The sequence below is a fragment of the Amblyraja radiata genome, chromosome 15 (assembly GCF_010909765.2).
Source record: "Amblyraja radiata isolate CabotCenter1 chromosome 15, sAmbRad1.1.pri, whole genome shotgun sequence".
Classification (NCBI taxonomy): domain Eukaryota; kingdom Metazoa; phylum Chordata; class Chondrichthyes; order Rajiformes; family Rajidae; genus Amblyraja; species Amblyraja radiata.
The window spans coordinates 24,866,110-24,893,544 of NC_045970.1; the positions used below are offsets into that span (position 1 = coordinate 24,866,110).

The 27,435-nt window shown below is 44.2% G+C and overlaps 1 protein-coding gene across 1 annotated transcript in view; it reads left to right on the top strand.

The window, feature by feature from the left end:
• plpp4 (phospholipid phosphatase 4) overlaps positions 1 to 27,435 on the top strand; it is a 275,043-nt gene that overhangs the window by 243,092 nt on the left and 4,516 nt on the right. The window contains exon 6 of the mRNA XM_033033828.1: positions 20,689 to 20,859. Within this exon, the coding sequence (XP_032889719.1) occupies positions 20,689 to 20,859 (171 nt within the window). The remainder of the gene's footprint in view (positions 1 to 20,688; positions 20,860 to 27,435) is intronic.

The window sequence follows — 27,435 nt, forward strand, 5'->3', positions numbered from 1 at the left end:
GCCGAAAGTCCTGGTTCCACACTCTATGACTCTATGAAAGCTACTTCTACTAGGACATATATGTTGTGACAAAGCATTGCACACGGATATTACAATACAAACTTTACTAAGTATCATGGTAATAAAATATTAAGTGCTTTAATAATAGGTGCCAATTTTTCAGCACAATCTTGGTAAATTACTATGAACATATTATTAGTCCAGTCAAAGTAATGCCTTCACCCACCACTAATTGCAAAACAATTTACTTTACTGCAGTGAATTACAGTATGGTCCCCTAAATACCATACTAAAAGTCATAAAAAATCCTAGCATAGGAAAGTGCTGTAATTTGCATAATATGCAAATTAGGTTCTGCCATTAGAGAAAATTCATAATTTCCTGTGTCATTTGTAATATAAGCAGCAATTCCAGTATCCAAAACCATGTTCTCATGATCTGTGAAAATGATGAAGATATTCACAGGTTCATATTATGAGTTTCATGATTTAGCTTTTTCAGTCAGATAAAATAAAAATTGTCTGACATCTTTGCATCCGATGTCTGATACAAAAAATGGAATTGAAACATAAAGTCAAAAGAAAGCAAGCATGGTAAATTGGATAAAGCAGCAAGACGTAATACCTGGAATATTTAAGGTGGTGTCACCCAATCTAGATGAGAACAGCCATATTTTACATTCATTTTCACAACTATAACTTGACTAGTGGGTTCTTCGTGAAATTTCAGGCAACATCACTCAGCAGCACTCCTGTCATCTATCTCCACCCGAGATGCATTTCCACATCTTAGACCTTTACACACTCCACACATCCATGTGCAGTCAATGGGAATACTCTTGCAGGTGTATCTTCTGGTGCTGCACCCAGTCTTGCAGTTACACCTGAATATCTTGGTCAACTTCTCTGGTGCAGCAGGGAGATGTGTCTGTACTGGCATTAATTGACCATCAGTGATCTTCCTTCCCCATTCTTCTGCTTTCAATTGTCCCGTCTTCTCTTTCCAGGTCTGAATCTGAAAGTATACTCGCAGACTATAATACTGTGTAACAGCAGATGTTGGCAGCAATGTCTGAGGCTCCACGAATGTGTTGCTTTTTGCCACCTTCTCACAGAAGCGCTTGTACCGCAGAGCATCTATACTTTCACCCTTCTTGCCATTAAAGATGTAGACTAGGGCTTTCTCTCTTGCATCAATGATATCTTTCTTTGCAGCACCTTCATTTGTAAACAGGTCGGCAACTCGCTGGAAATCAACATTGTTCTGGACTTGCTTTAGGGCTTCTGCTTTGCCTACACCAAAAACTCGATGTTGTATCACATCCAAGCAATGCATGTACGAAGAGTAGTCTGGAACAGATTTTATTTCCCAAGAAATAATTGTCTTCTTTATGTTCCATACCCTGTGCTTCTTGGTGTTGGCTTTGGTTTCAGGCTTCATGAATATCTCCTTCTTGATTGCATCTCCTTGGTAACACAACAGGATAAGCAGATCTGTATCATCACCAACAACCTTCGCTGACTCTACTGTTGTCTTGACGATCAGGATATCTTTGGCATGGGTCGTTGTGCAGCCCAGCCCTCTCAAGGAAGGAACCCAGCATATGAAGAAACCTTTGTTTGTTTACTTTGTTGACGAAAAACTCATATCTCTTCAGCTTCAGCAAAGTCTCTCCTGCGAATATCACATTTGGTCCCTTGGAGCTGCCAGTGCGTCTGCAGTGTGTAGCATCCTTGATGGCAGGCCCATCTTCACCATCGAAGACAATGGTTGCCTTTCCATACCGATTTGTCACATATGCGACATACATATGACAAATGCTCTCAAAGGTTTGACCTCACGATCATGGTAGATGTTGCAAGAATGCACCACCATCAAGCACATAATGTAGATCATCACCAGTAGGGTCGGTCTGATCCTGTTTCACCATTTCCCAAAGGGCATCACCTTGTGCCGCTTTGTTTGTCTCTCTGGGCAGCCCCACATTGTCAAATAATGCTGTGGGATAAAACAAGGCTGCTGGATCTTCCTGATCTTCTCGGGTGGCGATAACACTCAGCTGCTGGAAAAGCAACTGTGGATCGACCTGAACTGGATCTCCACCAATGACAACAGTTGTCTTGGATCCAAGTGTGACTGCTTGACTCTTCCTTTGGAAAGAGGACTCGTCCACATTTTCCCAACCATTGACTGTAGTATCCACTGGCCTACAGATCTTGCCTTGTTGGCATTCACTTTGTGCAGCAACACCACTCACAATGTTATGCAGGGATGGCTCACTACTGAATGGATCCCATTCTTTGAAGGATCCAATTAACTTGTAGGTGTCCTCTGTGTTCCGTTCTTGTCTGGACTTGGATGTGTCTTTGTGCTGTTCACTGGTGTTGTAGGTCATACCAGTGAGCTCTTACATAGCGAGATTTCTGGACTGAACTGTGGAGTACCACTTCTACCAGTTAGACAAGTTGCCATGTTCCTGAATTTATGAAATAAATTATGAAATATGAATTTTCTCTCATGGCGGAAGCTAATTTGCAAATTATGCAAATTACACCACTTAGAACCGGCCTCCTCCGCCCTCTGAGGCAGAAAATTCCACAAACTCACAACTCTCTGTGAGATAAAGTGTTTCCTCGTCTCCGTTCTAAATAGCTTACCCATTATTCTGAAACTGTGGCCCCTGGTTCTGGACTCCCCCAACATCGGGAACATGTTTCCTGCCTCGAGCGTGTCCAAACCCTTAATAAATGTATATGTTTCAATAAGATTCCCTCTCATCCTTCTAAACTCCAGAGTATACAAGCCCAGCTGCTCCACTCTCTCAGCATATGACAGTCCCGCCATCCCAGGAATTAACCTTGTTCTTGGGTTCTTGACTCTTTAAATGGGAATATTTGTACGTGCAGTGTGGCAAACAGCAAGGCCTTCCAACAAGTTATAATTGTGAAGATTAAGATAACCTGCTGAGTTCCTGTGACTTGTAGATATTGACATTATTCCTTATTTGGACTGAAGGTACATTGTTGTGTCCTGCAAAATTCCACTTTAATGTATTAGGGTGCAATAACCTTGAAATGGTTTTTGCTTTGTTTATGAATAATAAAGATTAAGTGGAACGGGAGATCAATATTTCATATTAGCAAAGATGGATTCTGAGAATTTGCACATTATATTAATACAACACCTCATTACCTTCCTGGAATGGATGCAGGAGTAGCTGAGGAGTAAAATTAAACCCATCACTACCTGCAAACTACTTGCCTTTGCACATTTTTTCATTTCTCCACTGCTCCAAAGTTGCAGAGGAGCCTTCTCATATAATTCAACTAATGAGTTGCGTTGCTGCTCCTCAATTTATTCCCAACGACAGAATTATCATGAATCTACAGTCTATTCTTCTCTTTTTATCATCTCTCGTATCTAACAATCCATAAAAGGAAGTATATTGTCTAAATGGCGAGAAATTGCAGAGGGATGCGACTATCTTCATGCACAATTTGCAGAAGCCTAGTCTGCAGGAAGAGCAAGTCATTTGGAAAGATATGAGAACGTTATCAGTAATGAGTGGGACAACTGAATATACACAATAGGTTATCCTTCAGTTAGCTGGTGTATTGGTACGGGTACAGTAGGTCTGAAGTTATGGTACCTTTATTTGTGAATGTAAATGTTTTGGAGCAGTTCAGAGGAGGTTGAGAGGGACAAGATTGAACGGAGACAAAGTTGATGGACAAAGTTTTAATACACAGGTAATTCATACCTGGAACACGCTGTCAGGGGTGGTGGTGGAGGCAGATACAACATAGTCATTTAGAAAGGTACGTGGATATACAGGAAATGGATCATCTGCAGGCAGAGGCGATTATTTTTGGCACAGACATTGTGGGCTGAAGGGCCTGTTCCTGTGCTATACTGTTCTATATCTTATGGTTTACTGAACTAATACCTGGAAGGTGTGGGTTGCCTTATGTGGAAAAAAGTTGTACTGGCTCAGTTTGTATCTGTTTAGAAACATGAGAGGGGATTTGCCTGAAACATATAAGATCTTCAGTAGTCTTACCAGGTTGGATATGGATATGACGATCCTCTTGTGGGAGAATATAAAACTAAAGATCATGGTTACAAATTTGAAAGGAGATAAAATTGTGTGTCGCATGAGGATAGAAACATAGAAACATAGAAATTAGGTGCAGGAGTAGGCCATTCGGCCCTTCGAGCCTGCACCGCCATTCAATATGATCATGGCTGATCATCCAACTCAGTATCCCGTACCTGCCTTCTCTCCATACCCTCTGATCCCCTTAGCCACAAGGGCCACATCTAACTCCCTCTTAAATATAGCCAATGAACTGGCCTCGACTACCCTCTGTGGCAGGGAGTTCCAGAGATTCACCACTCTCTGTGTGAAAAAAGTTCTTCTCATCTCGGTTTTAAAGGATTTCCCCCTTATCCTTAAGCTGTGACCCCTTGTCCTGGACTTCCCCGAGCATTTGAAAGTCTCTTCCTCAAAGGGCAGTGGAAGCAGAGGTGTTGAATACTTTGAAGAGATAGGCAAGGCAGCAAAACGCTGCCATGGGAATGCAGGATTGAGAACGCCTCTCAAGTCCATTCCACCAACCAGGCTGAGTTAGATCAGCTGGTAGTACAGGTTTGCGAGACTGAGTAGCTAGTGCTGCTCTGAATCTGTATGTGGCTTGTCATCCTCATACCCCCCCACTACCCTCATGCCAGTGTTCCCAACTGGATCCTTCCCTCTTCAGCAATGATGCCTGCCTCCCTTCCCCCTCCCCCTCCCCCTCCCCCTCCCCATCACTGTAGTCAGTTCCTCATCCCCCTTACAATGTACTGGACCAGTCCATCCCTTCTTCCCATCGATGCCTCTGGTCAACATCCTCTCAGCCTGTATTGTCAATGGCCAAGCCTCCATGGGCCCACAGGCCCTCCCATTTCCCTGCCACCACAAGACAGCAGTTTTCTGGCCTCACTGGGCCTCTGGCCTCGGAGATGGGCATAGAAACATCCAGCAGCTGCAAACACAACAACAGGCAGTCCCCAAGTTACAACAGGAGCAAAGCTCACCGGGTGAATGGTCTCATGTACGAAATGAAGACTTGCGAAAGTAAGTGTAGGATGGAACTGCATATGCTGGTTTAAACAGAAGATAGACACAAAATGTAGAAGGGTCTCGACCTGAAACGTCACCCATTCCTTCTCTCCAGAGATGGTGCCTGTCCCGCTGAGTTACTCCAGCATTTTGAGTCTATCTTCTGCTTGCTTAAAGTAGGCAGGTCATGACATCAACCACTGTTAGTGCTGATTTGATGCTAGCAATGTCACCTCAGAGCTCAATGCTCCACTAATGTATTTGCTCAAAGTGAGTACAAGTCAGTGGCCGGAAGGACTTCCCTTTCATTAATTCTTCCTTGCCTGTTGCTCTCCTTTGGTCAATTGGTAAAATGCTTGATATTTTCACCAACAACCCACTCCTGACTTGGAAAACTAATTTTCTTTTCATCCAGCAATAAATAACATTTTAGAATTAACGCGTTTGTTTATTTTGTTTTCAGAATGCCACATGTGCCTTTAAAAATACATTAACAGATCAATGATCAATCTTATCAGGTGGTTAAATGCAGCATGACAATAATAACTTAATAACCTAATAGACAATACTAATTTAATGAGCTGTTAATATTACAGCACTTATTTAAATGTGTATACGCGGTCACGGTGGCGCAGCGGTAGAGTTGCTGCCTTACAGTGAATACAGCGCCGAAGACCCAGGTTCGATCCTGACTATGGGTGCTGATTGTACGGAGTTTGTACTTTCTCCCCGTGATCTGCGTGGGTTTTCTCCGTGATATTCGGTTTCCTCCCACACTCCAAGACGTGCAGGTTAATTGGCTTGGTAAATGTAAAAAAATGTCCCGAGTGGGTGTAGGATAGTGTTCATGTGCGGGGATTGCTGGTCGGCGCAGACCCAGAAGCGCCTGTTTCCACGCTGTATCTCTAAAACTAAAACTAAATCTTTTGGCAAGACTAGGAGAGACCGATTTATCAAATTCCATTTTCACCAGATTGTTTTCTACTTCCAATTTATTTTATGGATCTGTGTACATAATGAACTAGATTTACAGCCAGTGACAGCTGCCTGCATTTCTACACTGTTAGCAATGATGTAACACATTTTTATATTGTAGTCAGCACCCAAATAAAATGAGTTGAAATTTTCATTTTAGTCAAAAATTACTGGCATGTGTGGACACGCTTTGTTTTTCAATAACTTCTCTACTTCACATTCAAAACTCTCTTTTGTGAGTCACAAACGATAGAAACTTAAACAGTACACAGTAACCTCCTTGGATGTGAAATTTGACTGAATGACACATTGATGCTTATTATAAATTAAGAGGTACATTTTACTATATATTCTTGCCAGATATATTTCAATTAATATATGCATTGAAAATATTTTCTGTCAATTGAATACATTCCCAATATTTTAATTAGATTTTTCACCTTTAAATGCGTAGTTGAGATATCTCGCACTGCACAAACAACCATCAAATTTTTGTCCTTTGTTAATGAGGATACTGCCAAGTGGGCCATTTGCCCACACATTCTGATTTTGCATTCCTCCTATGAAGTTCAACACTCACCTAAGTCACCATTGAGTAACCCTGCCTGATCAGCCAGCAAGACATGGTACCAGGTCATCGTTCAGTAGAAGGGAAAATACCTCACCTTCATTTACTTTTCCTTTCAATATTACAATGATATTTGAGCCTATAAGACAATAAGGTCATGCTAAAAGGGAGCAAGAATATAGATAAAGTTACAACTGTATCTTTGGTAAATGCAGGTGCATAGAATTAGTCTTTCAATGTTAAGATAGTCACTAAATTATAGCAAGAAATGTAAATGCGAGTATGAGATAAAGCATACCGCAAAACTGTTCTACCCTTCCAGCTGTGCTTTGTCTACACACAAATTTAAATACCTGGAACCATTGCGGTTTTACATGTGTGCTCAACCTGATAAGGCAGAGGAATTTTGCTGCAGTGTAGTCTGGCCAAAACCAAGTGACAAATCTCACCTTGGTTTTAACTGCTGTGCGATGACATTGATTTAAGGATGGCAAGGCCAGCGAGCAGGCTTAACTCTTAGGCATCATTTAGGCCAGTCACCCCAAGTAACCGGGAACCACAAAAATAAATATATCTCCAAGCTCAATTCCATCACTAAGTCAGTTTAGCCCTGAGATGCATTAATTTTGCATATTCCTGGTTGGCTACAAAAGATGACACAAAAGACAAAGTGTGTAGGAAGGAACTGCTGATGGTGGTTTAAACTGAAGATAGATACAAAAAGCTGGAGTAACACAGCATGCCTGGAGAAAAAGATTTGGTGATGTTTCGGGTCTGAAGAAGGGTCTCGCCCCGAAACGTCACCTATTCCTTTTCTCCAGAGATGCTGTCTGACCCGCTGAGTTACTCCAGCTTTTTGTGTCTATTTTCCACAAAAAAACAGAGTGCTGGAGAAACGCAGCACGTTAGGCAGCATCTGCTGAGGGATATGGACGGACGATGTTACAGATTGGGAACCGTCTTCTCACTGATGACTCAAAATACCGTCTGCCCATTGTCCTCCTCAGATGCTGCCTGACCCAATGAGTTCCTCTAGCACTTTGTTTTTTGCTCAAGATTCCAGCATCTGCAGCCTCTTGTGTTAGCAAATTCCAGCAGCCTGCTGGATCAAGACGATGCAAGGTCAAAATAAGTACTTTCCTTACATGTCAGACCATTGAGTTAGTCACCGCATTTATTTAAATAAATAGCTGAATTGTTTCCATTTGCTTTTGTCCAATAACTCTAATTGTCCTTGCTAACTAAAATCTATTTCTCAGAAATTCAATTGTGGAATGCTGTTTCTTTCAGTGTTCCACAATTAAAAATTGACAACCAACAATGAAGTGCCCTTGGAATCACCGCCACAGACATTTGATTAGATGTGAGCCAGCTTGGTACGATTGACATGATTTCAACAGCTGCCAATGCTAGGCTGATGTAATTTCCTGTGCAGATCTCCATTGTATAAGAAGAAACTGCAGATGCTGGTTTACACCAAAGACAGACACAAAATGCTAGAGTAACTCAGTGGGACAGGCAGCATCTCTGGAGAGGAACTCTTGATTAGTACAGGTGACAGAGGTTATGGGGAGAAGGCAGTATGGGGTTAGGAGGGAGAGATAGATCAGCCATGATTGAATGGCAGACTAAATTTGATGGGCCGAACAGCCTAATTCTACTCCGATTCCTTACTCCGGCACATGATCTTATGAATGAGTGATGTTGCGGGTCGAGACCCCTCTTCAGACTGAAGAAGGGACTTGACCCGAAACCTCACCCATTCATTCTCTCCAGAGATGCTGCCTGTCCCGCTGAGTTACTCCAGCATTTTGTGTCTATCTTGGCCTTAAGGGAGAATTGAACTAAGTTGGCCTGAGGAATAATCATCTCTGGGCAACCATGTTTTTGTAACCCAGTGCTGAACAGGGACCCCTGGCAGATAAATCCCTTATTTACCTTGCTTTTATAACCTGACCCATGTCTTCCGGTTCTCTCTCCCTTATCCCACCAACAACCCACTCCTTACTTGGAAAACTAATTTTCTTTTCAACCAGCAATAAATACCATTTTAGAATTAACGCGTTTGTTTATTTTGGTTTCAGAATGCCACATGTGCCTTTAAAGATACATTAACAGATCAATGATCAATCTTATCTGGTGGCTAGATGCATTTGACAGTGGCATGACAATAATAACTTAATAACCTAATAGACAATACTATTTTAATGAGCTAAGTTAATATTACAGCACTTTAAATGTGTGTACGCTGATATACGGATTTCAGGTTGGTTTTAGTTCGTCCACTGTTTGAAAACAGAGTGGTTACCACATGGAAAGCAGCCACGTTTCACCAGCTCCAAGTGTGGCAATCTTCTTGGTCCTTTCTCACTGTCTCTCACCATAGTCTGAATCAATGTCTATTCAATGTCTTGAGGCCAGTGATTGATTCTGTTTCTGCCAACCTGTTATACTGCTTACAGATGCTGCCGACTGTTCATGAACGCTCAATCCTAACTACTTACTCTCTGAGGCTTTAAAAATAATCCTCTGTATCTTTTGCCAAAGCTTCAAATCTGCATCTCTAGCCACAACAAATGGAAATGTTTTGGCGAGTCGAGTCGAAGGGAAGATTCTCTATTTTTGAACGACAATAAAGCGATTTACTCAAACGCGTTTAGAACAGCCAAAAATACGAAGCTCCTTCTAACAGGGTGGAGCTTGAATTAATGCTACACAAAAGTCCGCGATCACGTGACTGCGCCAGCCAATAGCAAGGGCTTGTGATTCCCCAGGCCCCCACCAGGTGGCACTACAGGATCCCCCCCCCAGAACCCGAGGTACGGAACCAAGCGGGAGGCCGGACAAGGCGACCGGACCGAGTGGAAACAAGGGACGGGACGGGCGATACAAGTGGGACTGGCGAAACAGAGCCAGGAAACGGTGATGGTGCAGGGGAAACAGGCACAACGGGAGAAGGGGAGACAGGCACAACAGGTGCCACCGGAACGGCCAGCGGATGGCCCCTACGCCGGGGTTGAGCCACCACCACCGGGCTATCGACATCCAGGTGGGCAGGCTTGAGGCGAGCGACCGAGACGATCTCCTCCTTGCCCCCGACATCCAACAGGAAAGTCGCGACGCTGGGGCACAACACCCGGAAAAGACCCTCATAAATCTGCTGCAGCAGTGACCGGTGCGAGTCCCTGCGGAGGAATACAAACAGGCAGTTCTTAATGTCCGGCGGCACATGCACTGGGGCGGTCCCATGCCGCGAGGTGGGAACAGGAGCCAGGCCGCTCACCTTCTCCCGAAGACTCACCAAAACGTCCGAGGCAGGCTCCGGCTGCCTCTGGGCCGCAGGAAGGAAATCCCCAGGTACCCGCAACGGAGAGTCGTACACCAGCTCAGCGGACGACGTGTCCAGGTCCGCTTTAGGGGCTGTACGGATGCCTAACAACACCCAAGGCCACTGGTCGATCAAGTCCGGACCAGTGAGTCGTGCCTTCACTGCCGATTTCAGATGCCGGTGGAAACGTTCCACTAACCCGTTGGCCTGAGGGGGATAGGCGGTGGTGTGGTGCACCTGTGCCCCGTACAGCTGCGCCAGAGCCGCCCACAAAGCGGAAGTGAACTGAGCCCCCCGGTCGGTGGAAATGTCCGCAGGCACCCCAAAACAAGCAATCCAAGACAAACGAGAGCCCGAGAACAAAACGCAGCGGAGGTGTGGGTCGGCAAAATAGCCTCAGGCCACCTTGTAAAACGATCCATGACAGTGAGTAGATGCATGGCACCGCGAGACGGCGGCAGTGGACCTACCAAATCCACGTGGATGTGCTGGAAACGGCCAGCGGGAAGCACAAAACCTTGCACTGGTGCCCGCACATGACGCTGGACCTTTGATGTCTGGCAGGGGATGCAGGCTCTGGCCCAAGCCGCGACCTGCTTACGGAGGCCCTCCCCGACGAATTTGTCCGCCACCAGCGCAGAAGTCGCCCAAATGGAAAGTTGGGCTGGCCAATGGATGGCGTCGAAGATCCGGCGCTGCCAACCCACGGGGAAAATAGGGCGTGGTCTCCTGGTGGACACGTCACAAAGGACTGACACTCATGTTGAGCCGAAAGGGACGTCGGCCAACTGCAACCCGGAAGTGGCCATCATGTAACTGTCAATCTCGCCACCCGTGCGCTGTACCTCGGCTACCACCGCATAATCCACGCCATAGTCCACGGCCGCCACAGCCGGGAGAGCAGGGCCGGTTGAGCATCTACAACCAGGTTGAGCTTACCGGCCACATGCTGAACGTCCGTGGTGAATTCAGACACAACGCCAGGTACCGCTGCTGCCGGGCAGACCAGAGGTCGGTCACCTTGGCCAAGGCGAACGTCATGGGCATGTGGTCAGTGAAAGCTGTGAACGGCCTGCCCACCAGAAAATACCGATAATGCCGGACAGCCAGGTACAGGGCGAGGAGCTCCCGGTCAAAGGCGCAGTAGCTGCGCTCCGGGGGCCGTAGATGGCGGCTGAAAAAGGCCAGCGGCTGCCAGGGGCCGTCGATGAGCTGCTCGAGCACCCCTCCAACGGCCGTATCAGAGGCGTCTACCGTGAGGCAGAGGCAGCGGCCCGTGGGTGCACCAGCATGGTGGCTTTGGCCAACGACTCCTTCGCAACATCGAACGCAGCCACAGCCTTGGCGGTCCACACAAGGTCCCGTGGTTTACCGGCGAGGCACTGAAACAGAGGGCGCATGATCCTGGCAGCTGCCGGCACGAAGCGATGATAAAAGTTCACCATGCTGACAAACTCCTGCAGCCCCTTGATGGTGAGCGGCCGATAACCCCCGCACGATCTCCATGGGCTATCAGATTCCCATGTCCTCCATCTGTCTGAATTCCTCTTTAGTGATCCACAGCATGTCGGGCGGGAGCCTGCGTGCCCCTGCATGCAGTGGGAATATGGTGCACCACCCCGTGCTTAAGGGCGGTCGCACAAAAACAGGGAGTGAGAAGCCCCGGGAACTCGGCGAGCAGGGAGGCACACGGGTCATCTCCATCGGCTTCCGCGCTCAGCTGCGGGCTGGAAGGTTCCACTGGCCTCGGAATCGCGGGCCTGGGGCACACCGGGGGAACGAGGCGCCTGCCCCATACGTCCACCAGTAGCGAAAAGGCCCGGAGGAAATTGGCACCCAACAACGGTTGGGCCACGTCCGCGACGGTAAATGTTCAGGAATATGGGCAGGAGATGAAGGAAAGAATCCGCGTGCCCTACGTGCGGATGGTGCTATTGTTGACGGCGGTCAGGACAGCACCATGCTTACCGGCACGGGTGTCGAGTCCAGTCGGGGGGCGGATGCTCACGACGACCCCGGAGTCCACGAGGAAACGAAGCTCGGCACGGTGGTCCCGAACGTAGAGGTGGTGATTCTGGCCGATCGCGATAGCCTCTACTGACGATCAGCCGAGGCATTTCCAGCAAAGGGGCAGGGGGCACAGCATCGTCGGGCCTCGGCACCCCAGCGTTGGTGGTAGTAGCACCACTGGCGCTTACCCCGGTCTCCGGCGGGCGGCTGCAGCGTGGCGATGGCAGTGGAGGGTTGGACATCTTTGCGAGGCTGCTGGTGCACGGGCGCGGTCACCCGGCTGATGATCCCGCCGTCCTGCTGCTTGGCGAGCCACAGTTTGTCGGCCCATTCGGCGAGCTGCAGGGGGGTCGGCGAAGTACGACCCAGCGAGGAGCAGCCGGGTGTCATCGGACATCTGCTCCAAGAAGGCCTGCTCAAACACCTGGCTTCCTACTGCCGAGGCCGTCTATATGGAGCAGGCGGGCGGCGCGATCGCGGTGGCTGAGCCCAAAAGTGCGGAGCAGCAGGGCCTTGAGGTCCTCGCACTTGCCGATTGTTAGAGGATCCTGCAGATCGGGCAGCATCGGTGGCTGTCTCTTGGCTAAGCTCCCCGACCACGTAGAAATATCGGGTGGCGTTGGCAACGATATTTCTGAGATGGAATTGGGCCTAAATGTGGGTGAACCACACTTGAAGCTGCTCCGCCCAGAAAACGGGCAGTTACAGGCCCACGGTGTTTTACTGGGGAAGCTGGGTGTCGGGGTTAGCGGCGGCTGCATGGTCGAAGTCGGACTGACGGGGTCACCACTTTGGCGAGTCGAGTCAATTGAGTAAGGTAAGATTCTTTATTTTTGAACGACAATAAAGCGATTTACTCAAACGCATTTAGAACAGCCAGAAATACGAAGCTTCTTCTAACAGGGTGGAGTTTGAATGAATGCTATACAAAAGCCCGCGAAAACACGCCCGCGATCACGTGACCGCATCAGCCAATAGCGAAGGTTTGTGATTCCCCAGGTCACTACTAGGTGCCACTACAATGTAGCCTTTCAACCAGAGATGACCTTGAACATCTCTATCGTCCCCTCTCTAACGCCTATGCTTGACGGATAACAACCCCAGCTTGCACATTCCAACATTCTAGCTGAAACCCTTACACTTGCAAAGTGTAAATCACCTCACGTCCTGCTTATGCTGCTCATCTATCATCAATAACAGACCTTTTCCAGATTCTGTGAAACCTAGAGGACAAGTAACTCCTGGAAGATTAGCTTTATCACACTGAACTTTAGTGTTGTGATTAATGGCTGTTACATCACCTCAAGATGATATCCTAGATCCAGGAGGCTCTTTGATTGAGATCCACCTTTGCACTGTGAAAGCTGATGTCAATTTGTAGCCAGTACGATTGTTTAATTCATGCTGATAGACCCGCAGCAATTTATTTCATTCTTGTAACTGAAGTAACAAATCAATTCGGAAAGATATCCAGAGACCTATTAAAAGCACAAGTTAGCAACTTTTGCAAAGACAACATGATTGTGCTTGACCTGACCTACCGTCCACAATCGAGCCCTTGAACTTCCCTCGCAGACACATCTACATGCGGTGGCCACACAGGAACTAGTCAAGCTCGAGGCCTGGTTGTCAAGGCAGCTCGGCAGAGCATAGCAGGTCAACTAGGCTTCAGCTGGTGGCCCCTGGGGCCCAGCTCCAGGCTGCCCTATGGCCCTCTGTTGGCTTGCTGATCTCCAAAGTCTGAGAACAAATTTGAAGTGTTTGAAAATCAGAAGCATATAAATAGTGTTGAAATGGATTTAAGGTAAACAAATGAATAATATTAATAAATGAATGCGATAATTTTAAATCTCTTTGAGAATATTTAGTTTTAGTTCAGAGATACAGCGTGGAAATAGGCCCTTCGGCCCACCGAGACCGTGCCCACCAGAGATCCATGTACACTAGCACTATCCTACATGCTAGCAACAATATACAATTCTTGCCAAAGCCAATTAACCTACAAATCTGTACGTCTTTGGAGTGTGGGAGGAAACCAGAGCACCCGGAGAAAACCCACATGGTCACAGGGAGAACGTACAAACTCCTTACAGACAGCACCCGTAGTCAGGATCGAACCCATGTCTCTAGCACTGTAAGGCAGCAACTCTACCTCTGCGACACCGTGCCGCTCGCTTTTAAAATATAATAAACTATTTAAAAAGCAAAGTAAAATAAAGAAAATATACCACTTACCTGTTCTTACTTTTTTCAAAAGGTCAATTACACCTTTAAAACACATGCAGGCTGCACTCTGCTTATCAGCTACAGGGCAGGGGCAAACTATTAAGTGCATCCCACATCTCAGCTCAGGATATTTGTGCTTCATTCCTCGATGATATGGTAAAGGGAGACTTTAAGAACCATATTCTATAACATAACTACCAATATTTATTAGACCCAAGGGCACCAGCAAAGATTTCAGTACAAGCGAGATCAACTAATGATTTCCAAGCTGTCTGAGATAACACCAGTAGTACTTGTGTCAACTGGGTTCTCTTGAGCTTTAAGTATCTGTGACATTTCTTCATTTCATTTGACACTATGCCTTTTCTGCAACTTAAAACTCGTTTGTTTTCTCTCTTTTTCAGTTCTGATGAAATGTCATCAACTGACATGGTTAACTCTGTTTGTAGTCTGTCTCACCCGCTTTAGGTGCTGTCTATCCTGCTTGGTATCTTCAGCATTTTCGGTTCTTATTCCCGGGAAACGTAATCAATGTCCATTTGGCCAATTTTAAGTTCACAACTCGGTGGGCCAAAAGGCCTGTTTCCACACTGTATCTGTAAACAAAAACTAAACTAAATAGTTCTCATCAAAATCGTTAGACTTTAAATCTCTTGAGGAGAACTCTATATAGTAGCAATGTTACAAAATTTTGAGAGTTTAAAAATCAAGTCTGTAATTTATCCCATCAGATAAAGCATAAAAATAAGTTTAATTTGACACCTAATTCACTTTCATATCTCAAGTATTTAAAAAGTTATGGCCATTTTCATACTGGGAAATGAGCATCTTGTTCCCTATTGATTTTCTATGGACATAACAAAAAAGCTGTGATCGTGAACAGTCAAAAGCCCATAACTTTCTTAAAAATTAAGAGAACTGAATGAAATTTTCAGTTATCATAGATTGAAGCATTCTGAAACAAATATAAAATAATCTTACTTGGATGACCTGAAATTAAAGCATATAATTAGTTAGTTACCTAATTGTAGCTAATTTCAGACTTCAATTACTAGATCTAAACATCTATCCATTTCTTAATAAATGATTAACATTTTTAAATAGCCTAAATGTCCAAATAATATTCACAAATAATTCACAATAAAACATGATTTTTAAATCTCATTTACATTAATTTATAGGCCAAATGGAAGGAATTTAGTGTTTAATTGCTGTAAATAAATGCCCATTTAAATCAGCTTTCCAGTGGGTTCCTGTGGAACGCGCTGGTTTAGAACGTTCACATTGCGGTAGATTTGTGCCCCAAATGCCGAGAAAAATACTGCGCGATATAATGGGGCCAAATTGAGCTACTCGCAATATTAAACTTTGTATAAAGGGATCTTTAGAAGCCCTTTTTAATGTAAAAATATACAACCTAACTTCTGCTATTTGCTTTATGAGACCCTGCGGTTGCTGACGGTCGCGGGTTTAGAGATTGATTTTTAAACTACTATAACTATTATTCAAGGCCTTTAAACCTAATAATAGCTTTTGCGACGGGGTCTTCCAGCGATTTTTCGTTAATAATTAACTAGGCTGAACATTTTCGATTGGAACAGCTTAGAGAAAATCGCGTTTTAAACCCGCCCCCTCTAAACGGCGCCAAAATCGCGCACACCCTCAGCAGCAGATCTTCAACGACGCTTCAGGTAGGCTTTGCAACATACCTATATATAGTTGAGGTAAGTTTAGTTTAGTTTAGAGATACAGTGTGGAAACAGGCCTTTTGGCCCACCGAGTTGTGAACTTAAAATTGGCCTTCGGTTCACTGAGGCCATGCCGACCAACGACCATCCATACACAAGTTCTGTCCTACACGCTAGGGATAATTTACAAAAGCCAATTAACCTACAAAACTGTACCCCTTTGGAATGTGAGAGGAAACCAGAGCACCTGGAGAAAACCCACACAGTCACAGGGAGAACGAACGTACAAACATCTATGGTCAGGATCGGATCTGGGTCTCTGACGTCGCAAATCAGCAACACTATGGCTGCACCACTGTGCCATTCCAATAACTCTATTGTTATTATATTATAACACAAACACTGCAAGATTGAGATTTTCCTCCCTCCTGTTTCATAAAATGCAGGAGTAAATATAGTCTAGATTATCCACCCCTGCTGGCTACAGTTCATGAGGTATTGAGAGGACAGTGCTTTTGTTTAGTGAATTGCAGGGGTTCAACTTCTAAAACAATTGAGTACAAATATTTCCACTTGTAGCTTGAGTGTAATGACTTTATGCAATTAAGTAGACCACCCTGTTCTGTTTTAAAGGAATTCTGCATTGTAAATGTGCTTGGGTATACCAGGGAGAAAGAGTTTCATACAGTTGGTTTTCTACACATTTTTCGACTACAGCTAAAACAAGTAGGTGAGAGATGTATCCTTGCTGAAGGAAAAATAAGATCAAAGTAGAGTTTGCAGTTTGTAACACATTGTGCAGGACAATCTTAGAGATGACAAACAATGGCTGAAGCCAAGGCCTTTATGGATGATCCCATTTGTCTGGAAAAAGTGTTCATGGGCTGTGTTTCCCATTCAGGATTGTGTACGTACGTGAAAGGAGACTGGGATGGTTTGTCAATACAATGCAAGATCAACTTCAAAGGGATGATATGATAAGCTAAGCATTGAACTCCTGATTTGTTACCGTATGTCGCTCAATGAAACTAAGTGAAATGTTTTTGCAAAGTATTGGAAATGTATTTCTAGAGAGAGATCAATCTGAACTCTGCTGGGCATTCAGCCTGCGGCCAGCTTAGGCAGATACCCAAGACATATTAACTGGTTGCTTCAATGATAAAGGCTGTTTTTAAACTCCGTTCTAGAACATATATAGTGCTGGCAAAGCCAATATTTATTGTCCATCCTTAATTGTATTTAAAGGTGGTGGTTAGCTGCCATCATGTCCACTCCACTTTATGCGATGATGGTATTCCCCGAGTGCTGAAGGAGGTCCCGACCCAAAATGGTATCTGTCCATTTCCCTCTACAGATGCTGCCAGACCCCATTGAGTTCCTCCAGCAGTTTGTTTTATTTTTGCTCAAGATTGCAGCTTAAGGAGCCTATGGAGGTCAGATAGAATCTTGAGTGCTGCTGGGTTGGGAATTGTAAGATTCCGATCCAGTGACAGTGAGGGGGCGGTGATATATTTCCAAGTCATTGAGTGACATAACAAATCAGGAATTCAAATGAATGCAACTAAGAGGGAACTTGTAGGTGGTGGCATTCTGAGGTGCCTTCTATCCCCCTTTCAAGATGGCGGCTGCACTGGCAAACGGAATAGCGGAACAGTGCCGGTGAGCGGGCTGAGGGTCTCCTGCCGTGTTCTCGGGGGAACTCTGGGGCGTTACGAGGTCGACTACGAGAGGCGCCCTGGCTCTTAGAGGCTGAGTGGTGGATCCGTGTGTCCATGGTGTGGGCTGCTGGAAGCCCGGCTGCAGCCAGGACATTGGGCACCATTGGATGGCCCTCGGTGGCCAAGCGTGCAGATCAGACACAGCCTGCAACAGCATGTGGAAACTGCAGTATGACAAAGGTTAAGGTAACTGTACACCACAAGGACCTTTGGACATTCCTTGAAGCACACTACAAGGTTCTTCATGGACATTCCTTGACACACACCACAAAGGTTCTTCTGAAGAAGGGACGAGACCCGGAACGCCACCCATTCCTTCTCTCCAGGGATGCTGCCTTTCCCGTTGAGTTACTCCAGCTTTTTGTGTCTAACCTATGTTGTCCAGAGGCATCCCTCGACATACAGCTCGCTATAACCGAGAGCGGGGTTCTTGATAGTCATCCTTATTAAAATGGAATACAAATAAAGGATTAAATAGCAGGTGGTTTTATTTGTTATTGTATTTGTATTAGTGTTTTGAGAATACATTGTTATCGATGATAAGAAATTAGAAAACATGCACGATTTCAAGGGTCCAAATCTGTATAAAAGCTGACAGTTGCGAGTGAAATTTCAGAGCAGTGCGGTAACTGGGACTTTGCTGCTTTACTTGTGCACAAGTAAATATAGATTGTCTGGAAAATGAATGCAAGTTGTCAGAGTCCAGCTGATCGGTGACGATACACAAAGTGGGGAAGCAGTGGTGGAGGACATCGACAGGCCAGGCAGATGCCTGCAACACCGACCCAGTGTTACTGCCAGGCCAAGATAGCACTCTATTTTAAGAACTTGAAACTTGAAGGGCGAAAGATGGCACAGGACGACACACGGCGAGTCTTTGTGCACTCTTGGAGAAGTCTATTATTCTTAAACTACAATCATTGCACTTTGTATTTATTTTTAATTGTGCAGTATGATTTTACTGAATTGTATGCAAAAACAAAGAATTTCATTGTGTCGAGGTACATGTGACAATAAGACCATTGAACCATTCTAGGTGTCATTTGTTGGGGCTATAAGTTGCCTCTGCTCTGCAGACACACAACTCCTCAAATTGTAAACAGACACAAACTGCTGGAGTAACTCAGCGGGACAGGCAGCATCTTTGGAGAGAAGGAATGGGTGGCATTTCAGGTCTGAAAGAAGGATTTCAGACTGAAGGTCTCGACCCGAAACGTCTCCCATTCCTTCGCTCCAGAGATGCTGCCTGTCCCGCTGAGTTACCCCAGCATTTTGTGTCCATCTTCAATTTAAAACAGCGCCTGCAGTTCCTTCCTACACTCCTTAAATTGTAAAGCAGGGGTAAGTTATTTTATTATCTGAGGTGTTGCAAATTTAAATGAGCATTGTTCAGTTTTCCTCCCTTGTCTAGGTCAAGGAAGGAATATACTATAGGACCCAATGGTATAATTTGGCACAATGCTGCACGGAATCAGCTGTGGCTGATGGCATCTGAATCTCAAAGTGCACTGGGAAGGTCTCCACAGCACAGCCTAATGAGACACTCAGACGCAATTGCTGCTAGCAATTAAAATGGGCTTTAACTAGGAAAGCTTAGTTGATTTGACATTTGCCACAATAAAGAATTCTGCAAACAAACAAGGTGTTAAACTGCAGAAGGAATATTTGACGGCCAATTTAGCGCACTCTGGCCACACTTTCCCCAGGTTGACTGGAGTAGCGAAGATACCATACAGGGGCAATTTGTTACAAAGGCTTTCCCTCCCACCACAGCCTTGAGCAAAAACAAAATAATGCTGGCATCCAGGCCATGATACATGATTTTTAATTTTAATTTGGCCACATCTGGAGTATTGTGTTCAGTTTTGGTCACCCTGTTTAGAGGAAAGATGGTGTTAATACAATTACAATACAATTTTATTTGTTGTCATTTGAACCTCATTGAGGTTCAAACGAAATGTGGTTTCTGCAGTCATACAAACAAGTAGAAGAACCAAGACACAACACAATTTACACAAACATCCATCACAGTGAATCTCCTCCTCACTGTGATGGGAGGCAAAGTCTTGTCTCTCCCCTGCACACCCCATTAAGCTGGAAAAGGTGCGGAGAAGTTTTACGAGGATGTTGCCAGGTCTGAGCCATAGGGAGAGGTTGAGCAGACTGTGACTATTGCACAGGAGGATGAGGGGCGATCTTATAGAGGTGTATAAAAATCATGTGAGGAATAGATAGGGTTAGATAAGACCCTCACCCGTCCGCAATAACCTACCTGAACTCCCGGTGGCTCAGCACTTCAACTCCCCCTCCCATTCCCAATCCGACCTCTCTGTCCTGGGTCTCCTCCATTGCCAGAGTGAGCAACAGCGGAAATTGGAGGAACAGCCCCTCATATTCCGTCTGGGGACCTTGCGTCCGTATGGCATTAACATTGAATTCTCCCAATTTTGCTAGCCCTTGCTGTCTCCTCCCCTTCCTTAACCCTCTAGCTGTCTCCTCCCACCCTCCCATCCGCCCGCCCTCGGGCTCCTCCTCCTCCTCCCCTTCTCCTTCTTTCTCCCACCCCCCATCAGTCTGAAGAAGGGTTTCGGCCCGAAACGTCGCCTATTTCCTTCGCTCCATAGATGCTGCTGCACCCGCTGAGTTTTCCCAGCAATTTTGTGTACCTAGGGTTAGATAAGAGTTTGTTTTACTTGGAGTAGGGGAATCATGAACAAGAGGAGAGAGGTTTAAGGTGAGGGTGGGAAGATTTAATAGGAACCCGAGGGGCAACTGTTTTACACAAAGGTTGGTAGATTTATGGAATGGGCTACCAAAGAAGGTAGATGAGGCAGGTTATATCATGATGTTTAAGAAACATTTGGACATACATTGATAGGGAAGGTTTAGAAGGATATGGGCCAAACACTAGTGTAGATGGGGCATGTTGTTCGGCATGGGCAAATTGAGCTGAAGGGCTTGTTACCATGCGGTGTGACTAATTGTTCTGTACATTAAAGTACCGTGTTCCATAAACAGGAATGAATGATGTCAAAGCTGCAGTCATTTCAACCAAGAATTTCTTCTTCCAGTTGCTTTCTCAGGTCTGGGTTTCACCACCTTCTACTTGGCTGGGAAGCTGCACTGTTTCACGGATATCGGCCAAGGCAAGTGCTGGAGGCTGTGTGCTACTATCCTCCCTTTATACTGCGCGGTGATGATAGCCTTGTCGCGGACTTGTGATTACAAGCATCACTGGCAAGGTGAGCTGTTCTCCCTTTACAACGACCTCCTGCCGTTGTTTCGCTTTGGTTTTGCTGATCTTGGTGATGCCAGCGGCTTTATTAAACTGGTCTATCTGGTGACTTGTAAACATTGTTTTGTGTTGTAATGATTTAATGATATGATTCTATGGGATCCCCATAGGCACATTCATATTTTGCTTTTCTCCCATGGATAAAACAAACTTGGTTTGGCAAATGAGCTGGTGAAGGAACACGCAGTCAATATTACTTGAACGTCATTATTCATGTGAAAAATTGCACTTGCTTTAAAAGAGACTGGTTCTGACCTTTCTAGAGGAGAGCCCATTGATCACCCACAGCTGGGAAGTGAAGCACACTTTAACAATTCCATTACAGGAGGGAATCAGTTTGTTCAGTTCTGCTTTGCGCCGGCAAGGGATAAATGAGAAATAGCAGTGGTTTGCAATACTGCAAAAAGAGAGCAATCACAAGGAAGCCCCTGAAATCTCAGGATGAGCACTTACTTAAAACTTCATCAGAAGATTCATCTGTGAAAGAATAAAAAGAGCAAAAAGTTCCCTTACTGCTTCATCCAGAAATCCTTCCTCAACATTGATGAAATTTGAGGGTTATGGCCTCGACAGAGATGGGACCAGTTTTACATAAAATAGGGAACATTTGCAAGAGTTCCAGGGCTATATATTGTTAGAATTAAATCTTCATGTGTTCCTGTTTGACCAATGTTCATGGATATTACCGGAATCTTCAAGCTGATTGATAATTTAATTCTGGTATTTTTAGAAAGCACCACTGTATGTGTAGCATCATGGGAGACAGCAGCTGCTGGAATCTGGAGCAAAAAAGCAAACGGATGGAGGCAGCAGATCGAGCAACATCTGTGGAGATTTGGGGTTCATTTAGACAGAGGGGAGATAGCCAGCAAAGACAGGAGAGTGGAGGGTTGGGGCAAGAGCTGGCTAGCATGAGGTGGATCCAGGTGAAGATCCAGATGGAGTCTGTTGAGGGATGGAAGGGTAAAACAGCAAGAGGCTAGGAGATTAAAGCAACAAAGGCTGCAGATGAAGGAATCAGAAAGGGAAGGAAGATGAAGCATGGAACAAAATAAGGGAGGCATCATGGGCAGAGTGTAGGTACTTGACAAGATACCTGTAGTTACTTAGTCTGTACTTGATCTCCCAAATGGAAGCTTGTTGTGCCATTGGGATAAAATCACCCCACTCTGAATTAAGTTAAAAATCCAACAGGTGTATGAGGAGTTGAAAACATGGAGTGCGAAAAGGAGAGAACAAATGAAAGGAAAATGAGATGCATCTAGAGGGATTTGGTTTAGCACATGATGAGAGTTTGATGTGGTGTCAGTCACAATGATTGAGCAATGGAGGAAAGGGTGAAGGTGGGATACCAAATCATTGGAATTGAGAAAATAAGACAAAAATGGTACAGTTTCTCTTTCTAAGATTACACTTGCAGATACAACAGTAGCATTTAAGAAGATTTTGGATAGGCACATGGATATGCAGGGAATGGAGGGATATGGATCACATTCTGGCAGAGAAGATTAGCTTACCTTGGCAATGTGTTTGTCTGGACATTGTGGGCTGAAGGGCCTATTCATGTGCTGTACTGTTCTATATTCTATGTACATAAATAAACAAAATCAAAAATTGGGCGTTGGGCAAGGAAATCTGTTTGAAAACTGATGGGTCCCGCCCAACAGGAACCTGCGGAGACGCAACCTACCACTGGAGGAATCTTCACTGTGCTGCTGGAATCATCAATGAGTTCAATCTACGAGTGAAAACTTCCTCAGATCTCTCAGTCCTGGGTCAGTCTCTGAGCCCATGCTCACGTGACCAAGTCCTCCTATGCCATTTATTCCATTGTGTAGAGAGTTCTAGGAAGTGAGGCGCGTTAATGTGATTTTTGTTTGATTTAATTTCATGGACAAATGTATTCAATTATTTCAAATTACATGCTGATCTTTTATTGCATTGTTAGAATAATTTAATAGATTTTTTTAAATTATGTCCCAGTTTTTTTTGAATGCTCTTGCCATTCACAAGCATCTTTGTCGGCTGCTGAAGCCAACTCTCAAGACAGCTTTGGGGTAAAGGGAAATAGCAGGGAGTCAGATCTGCTTTTTAAGCTTGGGGATCTACTGCAAGGAAGGGTCTGAGCCAAGATGGGGGACCTCCAGCTCAGATAGATCATTAGGCAGCTGAAGATCTACCCTTGTGATCAGGGTTACTGGTTCCCTGAAGATAACCGAAAAATTACATTGTGGAACATTATTGTACATGTATTTTGTTTTGTTTCATTTATATGTTTTGTATCATTTCTTTGCCCACTACTTGAAAATAATCATTACCCTTTTGTTTTAAATGTCACCCTCTTTGCCGCAGAAAACATGAGAGTTCTGGTGTATGAGGCCGCCATTCAGTCCATCCATTTTAGATAGGATTTTTCATAAACAACTAATAACTTTCTTATTGCCTTTTCATTCTCAATGGTCTTATATCTAGAACTGCATTAGTCTCTGCCTCAGTGGTTCCCTGTAGCAAGAAAATCCACAAAATTGCACTTTATGGCATTGGGAAGATGGTTTACTTTGTAATGCATGAATTTATGGCAAAGGTTTATTGTGGAGACAGAGTAAGCGATTCTGCTATCATTCACCCTGTGGATCATGTGTGCAGCAAAAAAACTGATGAGTTTCACATTCAGTTAACATTAAATTGATGTCTCGGGATCTTTAAATTTTACTTCAAAGTCATCAGCTTTAACAAGATGAAAATGAAACCTCAAACTCTATGCATGTGGTCCAAGTACTGTGGCCTCCCTGCATGATGCCAAATGCTTTTGGAAAACTTGAAATGAGCTATTCTACCTGTCCTTTGCACAAATTTGATATCACACATCTTTAATATTACATTTTCAGAAGCAGTCATTTGAGAATTCTGACACAATTGAAATGTGGAGCTTCCCTATATTGACTGCTATTTTCAGACCCTATGGCCTCTGGTGTACCAGCTATGGCGATACCAATTTCAAGGAAACTGTTATCCTATCTGGTTTTACATCTGTCTCTTGGAATGAAATTTAACATATATAATGATGATGCCATTACCATTATTACTACTAAGACTGTTTAATAGACCAGTTGCAAACATTGGAGCAATTAACTAATCATTCAAGCTTTGAACATTCCAGCATTCCTGTCGTAGAGTGAAAATGAAAGGTCAAAAACTCCACTGAGATCAGAGGAGCCCACAAGGGGTAACTGTGAAAGAGGATATTCAGCAGTCACAGAACTTTCGACTTGCATGGTTAGGGACAGTCGTTAGGAATAAACAGAGCAGCAAAGGAATAACATCAGGAGATCAACCACCATTCTTCAGTCTCTAGTTCAATACTTTAAGAGAGGTGAGATTTCTGAAGAAAAAGAGGGCAAACTGGCAAGATTTTTTTAGTTTAGTTTATTATTATTATTATCGTCACGTGTAGAGGCACAGCGGAAGCTTTTGTTTGCTATGCAGTCAAAACAAAGATTATACATGAACACAATCAACCCATCTACAGAGCACAGATAAAGGGGGAAGAAAGTTTGGATAAAGGGAATAATTTACAAAATTAATTTAATAACTGTTACATAGAAATAGTTTCTTTTCTATGGACACTTTTTTCTACTTGTCAATTTTCAAACTAACCTTTAAATGTTCTCTAGATCCTGATCAAATTGACTTTGTAAGCAATTAGGTCCTGCATAATTCAAATACCGTTCCCTAATTCATTGATCAGGTTATATCCAATTGTACCTGTACTCCAATGTTTATTAAACCACTCTACTCTCCTTTCTCAGTTGTTCCTAAACTTTGCTGCTATATCTTACTTCACCGCCAGGGAGACTTGACTCTCAACCTTTTCCTTAGTGACCCAAGTTTGCTTTCAACTTCACAGCACCTCACATTTTCATCCTCATGTTTAAATTGTCCCATGGCCTTGGCCCAGTTCTGCCTGCTATCACCTTCTACATCACACACTTCTTTCCAGATGTTCTCTGAATCCAGATGAAAGGTTGGGATCTAAAACGGTTCCCTCCACGGGAGCTGCCTGACCCACTGAGTTACTCCAGCAGATAGTTTGTTACTCAGGATTTCAGCATCTAGTTTCTTCTAACTCCACACACATCTCCCTCTGTCCCTGGCCTTTTATACACCCAGCACCATGCACCCTTCCCTGCATTCCCACTTTCACTTCCACTCCACTCCTGCCTTTCACTGTGCTAGTTAGATATGTTTTCTACAGCAGGTTATACATTGCACTCTGGTGTTTACATTCTAAGCTTTCCACCTCCCTCTACTTCCTGCGGCACAGTGGTATAGCTGGTATAGCTGCTGCCTCACGATGTCAGAGAACAGGTTCAATTCCGACTTTGGCTGCTGCCTGTGTGAAGTTTGAACGTTCTCCCAGTGACCGCATGGTGTTTTTCCGGGTGGTCTGGCTTCTCCAACATCCAAAAGACATTTGGGTTTGTAGGGTAATTGGCCTCTGTGAAATTGTCCCTAATGTGTAGGGAGAGGATGAGAACGTGAAATAACATAGAAATACTGTGAACTGGTGATCGATGGTCGACGTGCACTTGGTGGGCTGAAAGGCCTGTTCCCATGCTGAACAACTTCTATCTGGATGGCCTTAAACATAACATAACATCATTTTGATCAAGGTTGTGGTCATTTCTATTTCTCCCAGCTTCTCCGATCCAGTGTGACATTATAATCATGTTTATTAATTGCTTTTCACTTCATCACAGTTATTATTTACTTGCTTTAAATCCAAGAAAAATCTTAAACCAATTAATATTTGATTTCCCTTCAATTCTCATAATCGCTTTTCTTTGTGCATGTGGTTGAAAGATATTGAAGCCAAATCATTTAGTAAATTGAAGAAAGTGTTGGATGTTTTATGAGGGGCAGAGCTATAAAGGGATATGGTCATAAAACTGGAACATGGTACTGAATGATGATCAACCATGTTCATATTGTAGGGTTAAATGGCCTAGTCCTGTTCTTCTGTTACTAGAGAGCAAATGGAACATAAAAGCACAGTGGTACCTTGATAAATCAATTGTAAAGCATTTGCAGATGGTATTTACCAATTTTCTTTTGAATTTACATGCATTTGATAAGGTTTATTTACTCACATTCACATAATCCCTGAACAAAGATCAGTTTGGAGTTCGTACATTCTCCCTGTCACTGTTCGAGTTTTCTCTGGGAGCTCAGATTTCCTCTTGCACCCTGGTTTGTAGGTTAATTGGCCTCTGTAAATTACTCCTGGTATGTAGGGAGTGAATAAGAAAGTGGAGATCACATAGAACTACTGTGAATGAGTGATTAATAGTCAACATGGACTTGGTGTGCCGAAGAGTTCGTTTCCATGCAGTATCTTAAAAAAAAATACCTGGAAGGTACAATTGTCCCACTTAGAATGATTGCAATCTTATACCGTGTAGGTATATCGTACGAAAAACCGGCTTGTAAGCAGCCAGTTCGCTGATCAATAGTACCTGGTCGCTTGGCATGGTTATCAGTGTTTACAGGCCGATAAGGATTTGCTATGGGCTTAATTGGAAATATCTGTTCAATGCTGCTGGTTCAGGCTGCTGCTGTGAAATGCAAACGCTACTCACGGTGTAGGAAGGAAATGCAGATGCTGGTTTACACTTGAACATGTGTATGATGCACAATAAAGCAGGTCATAGGAGATTGAAGCAGAATTATGCTTTAAATGTACATTTTTGAAAGCTGACAAAGGTATTTATAAGGAAAACTAATTAGTCATGAATCAATTTGGTAGGAAGAGCAGCACAGTTGTGCAGCTGGTAGAACTCCTGCAGAAACTTGGGTTCGATCCTGACCTCGGGTGCTGTCAGAGCGAAGACTCCCTGTGACCATGTGGTTTTCCTCTCACACCCCCAAGACAAATGAGTTTGTAGTTTAAATTGATTCTAGTGTAAAGGGAATGGATGTGAAAGTGGGATAACTGAAGTAGTGTGAATGGGTAATCAATAGTCAGTGTGGACATGGTGAGCATCTTTGCTGCATCTTTCAATCAATTGATATTGCACTGACATTACTGATACATGATTAATATACTTACATCAAGAACATGTAATAGAGAGAATAAACTACCAATCTCAGGTCAAGATCTGTTAGAATACAAAGTTTGCATTATGTTGACTTCCATCCCAGACCATTAATTGCTAATTTCCTTGTGATTGAATAATTCTAGATATAAAATTATTATTTGTTTAGTTTATTTTAGATACAGCGTGGAAACAGGCCCTTCGGCCTACCGGGTCCGCACCGACCAGCGATCCACGCACATTAACTCTATCCTACACCCACTCGGGACAATTTTTTTACATTTACCAAGCCAATTAACCTACTAACCTGTACATCGTTGCAGTGTGGGAGGAAGCCGAAGATCTCGTAGGAAACCCACACAGGTGACGGGGAGAACGTACAAACTCAGTGCAGACAGCACCCGTAGTCATGATCGAACCCGGGTCTC